Here is a 10,302-nt window from a genome sequence, read left to right as displayed (position 1 = left end):
TTAACTTGTTGATGAGCATGTCCCGGTAAACATCTTTGGTAACAGTTAATGGTTTGGTGACCATTGTACCAGCAGGACGATTCCTACTGTTCCTCTTGGCAGGTTCCTTGCGGACGAACGGCCAAATGCCTAACTTACCATTAAACTACTGCTTGCGACCAGGATCCCAACGAGGCCGCGCAACGGCAGCCAGAAACATGATGTTGGGAATAAAAGATTTGATTTTACATGTTCACTGTGGGTCTGGTTCGTTGGGCAGCAAGTACAAATTCTGACCGTACTTCATCAGGTAGAACGATTTTTCATCCACATGAACTGTCTCCATCATCATGATGAATTTCGGATTTCCGCTTTCAGGACAAGCGACTGTGGTAGGATCCAGCATTGACAAGGCAAATTTTAGACGTTCCGTCTTGTTGCTATCAGTCAATAATGGCTTCAGAGCATTCGTATGCACTCTGATCTCTCCTGCCTTCACACGCCTGTGTAGGTTACTCTTAGCAACATTTAGGGCCACTGCCATTGAACGAATATTCTGCCGCTTTCGCAGCGGTAGGTGCTGTAGTCGTTGTAGGGCGAGATCCTTCTTCTTTGGTCCGACTTTGCCTTTCGTATGAGATACAACCGCAGCACAAATGTCCCCATTTTTCAACGATTGCCGCCCCTGTTGCCAAATGTGACGTACTGTTCTCGTACTTACATGAAATTTCTCAGCCGCACTTGTCATGGCATCTTTCTTCACTATACCAGCCGTATTGTTTTCAAAGAGAAACTCGTACACTGCCTCTCGTTTACTATCCGTGAGGTTCTTGCTACCCTTGTCGCTTTCTATCATAGGTTGTGTGTTCATGGCTGTTCTTCGTACACGTACTCACTGAAGGAGTGCTCTACTAACGATATGCAGCGTGCCTTGCTAGATCGGTTGCCATACAGTGCCACACCGGTGTGTTGCAACCCAACGCCTCCCTTTGGTAATCGTCTGGGCGGTATTTCTTGCTCGTTTCGATAAGGTCACGTTGTTCCTCTTCACAATCTTGAAGACTGATCTACTGTGCCTCTCCTCATCCGTGTGCTCTCCATCTGCCTCTTCGTCTGTAATTCCTGTACTACCATTTTGGCATACCGGACTATAATTATGGGACAGAGGGAGTAATAATTTTTAAACAGACTTTCCACTATTAGAAATACTTTTCAACAGACTACCATCTATGGAATCATTTTGATTGCCCTCTTTTTACAAGATTTGAGAATAATGCATATCTCATTATAAAATGTTTGACCTTGCTCATAGGTGTGCGCACGGGGGTGCCAGGGGTGTCTGGGCACCTCCTAATGTGCCCTAAAAAGCATAAACTCCCATAAATATAATGAAAATAATATCAGTGTTAAAAAATAAGGAATTTCCTTTAATTTGTGATGTGCTTAAAAGTTTTTTTGAAAGAACTCCCAAACTCCGTGTCGCAATAGCCCTCGAAGAACCAAGCCCTGCCAAAGCAGATTTTCATTTGGTGACGCGCGGTCAGCGCATCGGATCCCATCGCCGCTGTTTTTCTGACGATTTTGTGAAACAGGAACATGAAAATTCGACGATTAAGCTAACATTGTCCAGATATGTATACCATTCTGTATACACCCTGTATACTATTTTGCAATGTTTATGGTTATTTTCGTTGCATGTTTTTGTGCCCGACCCTGTGGCCGAGTGGTTAGCACATCGCGCTGGGACGCCAAGGGTCCCGGGTTCGAATCCCGGTCGGGTATGGTTGTTTGTGAATGTCCATTTTCATCCATTTAATCATTTCATCACTGATCCCCATCTTCGCAAATTAGCCAAGAGGCACAAAACGCGAAGTAAAATAAACTAAATAAAAGAAACAAATCGTTGCATGTTGCATCTGCACCTTATTGGTGTTCATCAGCCCTGATCAAGAGCAACCCAAACATGCGCGATAGGATTGAAGTCCAGCGAGCATGAAGACCACTCTATACGGGTGAGCATTGCCATCCATAAACAGGAACTCCGGACCAAATGTTATACGGAAATTGCGAACATATGTACGCAAAATGTTGTTTTTCTCAATTTCGGATTAGACTGTAGCTTCATCAACCCCTCTCTGCGTACGCCAGTGTAGCGTGACAAAGCTTAAATAAACTTGAGACGATTATGTTCAAAAGCCATATTTTATTATAATGTTATTCTCAAGATTTACGATATTAGCTAATACACTACTGCTCTCATAATTCCTTAGTGTTCCTTAAGAGACATTATTTTGAAATTCGAACAAAGTGAAATAGTTGTATTTTTTGATTTTCTTGATTTTTTTTTATATGTTGAAGTAGGTCATGAGAAATGAATATTGTGCAATTTTGAGACCTTGAAAAATTTTTCCCTCCCCTGTAGAAAATGTGAATTTCAAGGTCAGACCGCTCATTTTTCATGAAAAGTGAAACATGTTTAAGTTCGGAGCGCTGTATCTTTGGAAATCAATAACATCCCCAACTTTTGTTTTGATGTACTGTTAATATGAGACTGTTTGCTTATATATATCGAATTATTTTAATGAGACATTGTTGCTTTCCATTGTTATGCGGCAACAAAGAGGATCCAAAATACAGTTTTTTCCTGTTTTCAGCCCTTAATATCTTGGTTAAGCAACAGTACCCCAAAATATTTGTTAACTGGGCATTGAAGCTCACTATTAGGACAAGCTACCTGATATAGCACATTACTTGGATATTGATGTTGTTAGCAGATATAACCCTTTTTTTACTCAAATATTGCGAAATCCGTAACTTTAGAATTAGACTTATCTCAAAACAGCATCAAGCCCCCAAAAGAAACTAAGTATGCCATATTGTAGCTGAATATATGTACTAACAGATGGAAATGAAAAAACTTTGGGGCCTCGTCCCATTTTCGAGAAAAAATAAATTAAAATGTTAAGAAATGTCAATGTAAATTGTCACACTTCCTCCCCTATCAAAAAGTGGAACAGCCCATTCTCCTACTTTTCTTTGTTCCAAATGGAACAGCACATGTCTTGACAAGTTGTGGGACATTTCAGTTTTCCTTTCTTTAATGGATAGCGTAGTGGTAACGTCGAATCCTTGTAATCAACGGGTCCCGGGTTTGATGCAAGGTTGAGGTACAAGTTGTTCGGATTCCACTTTAAACTTCAAGTCCCCAGTCTCGATTAGCCTTCCTGTGCATAGTCTGGGCTTAAAAACAATGCTCTACTAAGCTCTATATACAGTGGCGTGCCAAAGACTTTCAAAAAGAGATGGGGACCTATACATTTTCTTAGTAGGCAGTCATATTTTGCCATCTATTCCTGCCTTTGACATTCATTTCTTTACTGGGCCAAATGGGGGGGGGTATTATCCTTACCAACCCCCCTTCCCTTTTATGCATGCCACAATCTATATAACGAGAAGAGCACGTTTGCAAAATATTCTGTATTATTGTACCAAAGAAAATATGACAAAGATGACTTTCTTGTAAAATTCTGTACACGTAGCACTATGCTGAGTGTGCGAGGTTCCTAAAATAAACCGTTTTCAATTCAGGCAGGCCTAAGAGCGGACCTTCGTGGTAGAGTGGTTACCACAGCACACCTCGACGCCAGGGGACCCGGGTTCGATTCCTGGTCTGGGAATTATTGAGTGTTCTTTGTGAGTGTCGATTCATCAATTTCATACCATCACTCACCCTCATTGCCGCGATTAGTCAAAAGTGACAGAAAAGCGACGTAAAATAACCCAATATCAATCTCAAATAGGGCCAGGAAAAGCAGGCTTAGGATATTTCCATCATCTTTAATATTGTTACTGCGAATAACCAACGTGCTATTTTTATGATAATCGCATTTTCTAAAAATAAATTTTAGAATATTTGCCCAGCCCCTTACCATATCTAACATAAATACATGTCTGCGGGTATAAAATATCCTTACGTGGTCCAATATCTGAGGCTGTAAAGGGACTCTCAGCTCAAGACAAGTCAAACACAGGACAACACACAGCCCTTCAGAGGATTATACTGGCTGTAGGTCAAGACGCCAGAGCCCCGTTAGTCTGGAAAAAGTACAGTTACCAGGGCGTACTAGCAGAAGATCACCCCTTACACTCCCTTTTTATTATAATTATCATTATAGCTTATTTCATGATTTCGTTGAAGATCTTTTATTTAACTTGTATTTATTCGGGCTGGGAAGTGGTAAAAGGACTTAATAAAACAGTTCAGTTCATCTTGATACAACACATACTCATCGGGAGCTACTACCGAACAAGCGAATTAATAGTTCCTGACTCAACTTAATTTTATTAAGCTATACATTTTATGCAAATTTATTTTGCATGCTGTCAATTTTTACAAGTTATTTAACTTTGTCGAGTTAATGCAGAACTTAAGATTAGTATTCCGAAGCTTTAATAAAAATCTGAGTAAATATTTTGAAGCAAAATAAATTTTCAGCATACTTTTTACTATTTGAAATATTTTCTAAAATTCTGCCATCTATGGGACACATTTGATGTGTCTTCTTCAAATTTGTGAATAATGCATATTTCATTATAAAATGTTTGGTTTTAATACTTTTAATTTCAAATCTTTAATTCAAAAATTGAGCCTCACAGAACATTATACGACTGTTGATCTAGATCCCAGAGCCACGTTCAGTGGCGCAACCACAGGGGAGGGGGCAGGTGGTAATGCCCCCAACTTTGGACGGAAGTGTTTTGTAGGGGGGTTCTGCAAGGGGGAAACATTGCCGGCCAAGGGTACCTGCAGGGGGCAATTTCCGCCCCCAATTTCAAATTTTATGGAAAATAAAATACTTTTCGTATAATTTTCTTGTTCGCTTCGCTCGCAACGCCTGTTTCTCTCGCAATATTCGGTTGCTTCCTGTAATGCATTGTAAATGACGAGAAAGAGAGGAGTAACACTTCGGAGGAAATTGTCTGAAATGCATGAAAAATTGTTTGGAGAAAAGGAAGTGTACCCATTGGTGTAATTATTGCTGTTGGTTTATTATGAGATGGATAAATTGATTGTTGGTTGATTTGGTGTTTTAAGTCCTCTTTATGCACAGTAAGGCTAATTGGGACTGGAGCTACAGTTTAAAGTGGGATCCGAACCACTATGTGCCTCCACCGGGTATCGAACCTCTCGATTACAAGGCAACGACGCCACAGTTAAATTTATTGTGTAATATATCTTGTGTATATATATATGTATTAAAGAAACTTTGAACATGTACACAATATAGTGTTGGCATTCATATTTTGCGTGGCTCCATGTTGCGTATATGTGCAGCATATATCGTGCATGAAATTATACATGTTGATGTAAAAAAGATATATATTCGGAATGCATTTATCAAGCAGTTGCTGTCTTTCAAAAATAGTTTGTGTGCTTGTTTTCCATTATTAATGTAAAATTGAACGTGTTGAAAAATAATTCAAATCGGTTGTTTGAACGTAAATGTTTTTGCACCGTCTTGTACCTCCTTCTTCCATAATTTTTTTAAGGGAAAATAACGTATTTAAACATCCATGCCCAGACCGATACCCCTGCCGTCGTAGCGCGATTCGCTAACCACTTTGCCACGGGGAACGGATTATCTTTTATATCGTTCATACATACATATATGATTTCCTTGAGAATTCTTTATTTATCTATATTTATATTATAGTGCTCAAAAGAGACTTGATAAAACTGTTCACATTGATATAATGATGACGTCTATGCTGGAGGATGCACTACTTAACTATAAACTTTCATGCTTCTTGATTCTACTCAATTTCATTAAGCAATACACTATATGCAAATTTAGTTTGCATGTTGTCCATTTTACAAGTTATTTATCTTTGCCATCCTCATGTAGAACTTACGATTTGTATTACATTACTTTTATTAATATCTGAGTAAATACTTTAAAATGAAATTATTTCTAAAACGCACCTTTCACTATTAGAAATATATTGCAAAAGACTGCCATCTACGGGACAATTTTGAGTTTCTCCTTCTTCAACCTTAGAGAGTAAAATAGTGAATAATTAACATTAAAGTAGTAAATAATGCATTTTTCATTGTAAAATATTTGGTCTTAATACTTTTAATTTCTAACTTGAAACCTGTTGATTACAATTGATTGATTGATTTTATTTATTTTTCTCTGCCTTTTGTGCCACTTTTGGATAATTGCGAAGATGGTGATATGATGAAATGATAATCACAATGAGAAATCCACAACATGAGGTCGACAGAGATTTCTTTAGGCTGCGGGTTCCAAACGCCAAAACATCGTGGTGTCCATCGTGGTGTCCAGTGTGCACTATGTGGCAAGGAGGTTGACATTTAGATATGTTCTCCTAAGGTCGCCCCTCTTAATTACAAGGGGACAACGTTAGCTACCAGTGGCGGCGATTGGTTCTCAAGGTGCCAAAATTGGGGGCCGCAAAGACAGTTCATTTCCTTTCGTAGATATGATTTAGCATAGTGCGGGGGCAAAAGTGGCGAAAACTGGAGTGGGGCAATTACCCCCTAATCGCCGCCACTGTAATAACTACCACTCTGGAGGTTAGCCCTTAAATGAGACAAGACTGTAAAATCCTTACTAGTGATATGACTGGTTATAGCACGGACTCGCACGAAGTGAAGAATGAGAGATGTGTCTAATTTATTTCCCAATATAAACTAGGATTTGACCCATCACCAGAATTCTAACCAAATTTACCTCCCGTATTATTTAACACACTAACATCTGGACGGACCGAAATTACAATAGTGCCGACACGAAGCGAGACTCCTCTCGACTCGTGAAGGAGAAAGTAGTCTCGTTCTTGTCTCCATTTATAAACGTGATCCTGTCCTATTATCTGATGAAAATATTTATTCTAAATCAAACATAGTTCCAAAGTTTGAAAACAAGATGACACGAATATGTGTTAGCTTTGAGATTTATTTTCCTCGCGTTAAGAATCCATGTACTTAAATGTAACTCTGAGATTCTACAATAATTTTGTAGATATCAGAATTACTTTGGTGAAAGTGCATTAATCTCGTAATCATTTAATAGTGTTTATTATAAAGAAAAATAAAGGAAACAGAATATATGCACTGATTGGGTGAAGCTCGTAGGAAGTTAAATGTAATATGCAAACTGTGAACACACTTAAATATCTCTTGATTTAAAATTCCATGATTTTTGTTAAAAAAAATAGGAAATATTTTGTGTAGAATAATATACAAAACAATAACAATGTTAAACCGCAAATAGTGTAATTATCATTAAACTGTAAATAAACATGTCAGCTGATATTTTGCAAAATTCAGTTTCAAATATTATAAAAAATATTTTAAGTTGTAATTACAGAGTACATTAATAAAGTTTTATTTTCACTGGAAGAAATGTTACTGAAATTATGATCATTTAATAACACACTTAAGAAACATTTCCATAGTATACGTTCATTTTATACCTAGGTACAGTATGAGAAACAGATAAATTTATATTTACATATAATTTTTTACTTGCTTTAATCAAACTGTTCAAATATCTTACAGGACAGTATACTAGGAAAACCTTTCAAAGATAACCTATATCTATATGTATAGTGCCAAGAAACATACAAACAATTTTATGAATGTTTTTTAAATCGATATAAATATAAAATCCGATTTAAATACAACAAATCATCGAAAATGATTTCTATCCACGCTGAAATACTTCCAACTAGAGCTGAATATTTTATTTTGGCGTACAATATTTTGCATCGCTGATATAACGATTTCGTTGAGAATTCTTTATTTATTTATACTTTATATTATTCTGCTGGGGAGCAGGTAAAGAGCTTTGGTAAAGCAATATATTTAGATATAATGAGTGACATGTACGCTGTCGGAATTAGTTCCTAACATAAACTTTTATGCATCTCGGTTGAACTTAATTTCATTAAGCAATTCATCGTATGCAAATTTGGTTATATTGCTTCCCATTTTTAACAAGTCATTTACTTTTGTCAACTTAATGTAGAACTCAAGGTTCGTATTTTATTACTATAATCATAATTTGAGTAGACATTTTAAAATATAATGATTCTTTTTGCAAATGTCCGCTATTTGATATGCATATGTTAAAATACTGCCATCTATGCGTAAAAATTTAGGTGTTTCTTTTTACAATGTTAAAGTATATTGGTCTTAGTACTTGTAATTTTGAACATGTATTGGTTTTATATAGCGAACGGATTTTAAATATGGCTGTTTTCATACCGTTCGTTTGAGATATGTATTTCAGGTCATGAAATCAAGTAAAATGAACACACTTTGTCGCACCTTTTTACACCTTTTCGTGAGATTAACAGATTTAACTCCTTTCCCCCTCCCCCTCTTTGATGCTTCAGCACCTTTTTCCTTCATTTTCTTCCATGTTTTCTTAAAAAAATTGGACAGAGAAATAAATGATTTTCACTCTTCTTGAGCAGCTACATAAAATCCTATTGTCTCACTTTGAAGAGCAGAACGAGAGCTATAAAATGGTATAATATAATCATTGTAGCCCCAATAATTCCCCAGTGTAATGTAGCAAAACCCGTGAGAGAAAACACAAACTTCAACAAAACGTATTCGGCAGAACTAGAGTTCTCTACGCGGTCCGCGCGCATTATATACAGAAGGCCCAGAAAAAGAGAGCATTGAACAAGGGCATTTTATCAGCAGTTCTTTTGCAACCTTTTGAAAACATTTTCAGAAAATTTTTCCCCCCTTTCCAAACCATAATTTTCTACTTAAAATCCTTTCGCTAGTCATATATATGTAAACCTCCATCATTCTGAATTATAAAAATCGGGGAGAAACGACGTAATTTGCAACGGCCCCGAAATCTTGTCAATAAGTACCCGGAATCTTACATAATCCCCAAAATTCAGTAGGCAGCAAGGGCATACTCGCGATGGAGGCTGATGGTATCCACTGCCATGGGGGCGTCCAAAAAGGTGAACAGGGAGTTGGTGGACTGGGGTAGGAGGTCGAGACTGGACCGAGAACAGACCTCCTAGTCGACAATGAGAGTTTGTAGAATTTCGTCTCGATATCCCTCACGACATCTGTGGATGTAAAATACAACCTTAGCGTATACCACTGTCGATTGTTAGGATTTTGTTCCCTTGGTGACGACAGTTAACATTATTTCATTATGATGTCATCTTACGCCACTAAATCACTTCGATTTAATAACTGTGAAACAAAGCATTTCCGAGCCTTTGTTTATGTAAACTATTTTCATTGTTTACAAGTGAGGAACACATTCCTGAAGTTATGTCGCTTAGTTTTATGACAACCTGTATATAAAACTTTTAGGAACATTTTTAGGTTATAATAAAGGTCTAAGGCTATAGAACAAATAAAGGGTCATTTTGTTTGGCTAGCCTGATAGCAACGCTGTCAACATTTAACAAAATGTAATGTTGCGTGTCACACAAATCTACAGAGGGGTTGTAAAGGGGACTTAGTACGTAGATCGTTTTTTGATAAGGAACCCATGTCCGGAAACGTATGGTTTTGGTACTACACAGATGACACGATCACATAATTACACATCTACCGCTTCACGGCAGGCAAAACACATTGAGGGAGTGCAATGTCTTCAGTCACCTGATGTCATGTGTGCTGCTTCCAACGTCCTCTGTTTACAATCCGGTGTGCCTCGACCTTCACGTCAGTTGCTATTCAGTCGTTGCGGAATACAGTACAGTATGGTTGAATACACGTTTGCCAAGAACACCGACGTGTTGTTAATTTACGGCGAAGCTGGACGTAATGGTAGAGCTGCGCAACGTATTAAAGCAGAGCGATTTCCGCATCGTGTCACTCCCTCACTTACGATTCTTGCCCGATTGGATGATGATGGAGATGTGAAATTATGTGATCTTGTCATCTGTGTAGTACCAAAACGGTACGTTTCTGGACATGAGTTCCTTATCAAAAAACGATCTACTACGTCCCCTCTACAACCCCTAGAAGTATGTAATAGGAATTCTGAATCACACTGTATTTGAAAGGCCTGCGGTAAGAAAGCAAGATTTCAGCTTGGCCACTTTTGGCGCCATCTGTTGGGTACAGGTTAATTACAAAATGTTCGGATTGTACTTATAATAATTTATATTTAGCCCTTATATCACTTCTCTCTTTTCTTTGCCCTGGAAAGATTATGAAACAAATTGATTGTTATTAAAATACGATCTTAATCCAAGAAAAAGTTATGGAAAACCTTTTCTCTTTTTATTATCTTTGCACTGTTT

General features: G+C 37.6%; 1 protein-coding gene across 1 annotated transcript; it reads right to left on the bottom strand.

The window, feature by feature from the left end:
* Positions 1–232: 232 nt before the first annotated feature.
* Positions 233–850, bottom strand: LOC145981451 (uncharacterized). The gene has a single exon (XM_083114683.1). The coding sequence runs from the start codon at positions 848–850 to the stop codon at positions 233–235; it is 618 nt and encodes a 205-aa protein (XP_082970809.1).
* Between the last annotated feature and the right edge of the window lie 9,452 nt (positions 851–10,302).

This window comes from Lepisma saccharinum, chromosome 29 (genome assembly GCF_977018435.1).
Source record: "Lepisma saccharinum chromosome 29, izLepSacc3.1, whole genome shotgun sequence".
In the NCBI taxonomy this organism is placed as follows: domain Eukaryota; kingdom Metazoa; phylum Arthropoda; class Insecta; order Zygentoma; family Lepismatidae; genus Lepisma; species Lepisma saccharinum.
Note: the sequence above shows the minus strand (reverse complement) of the source record. Positions and strands in the feature narration are given on the sequence as shown.

What these genes read in the sequence shown, in the direction of transcription:
- LOC145981451 (XM_083114683.1), bottom strand. Translation starts at nt 850, where the DNA reads ATGAACACACAACCTATGATAGAAAGCGACAAGGGTAGCAAGAACCTC.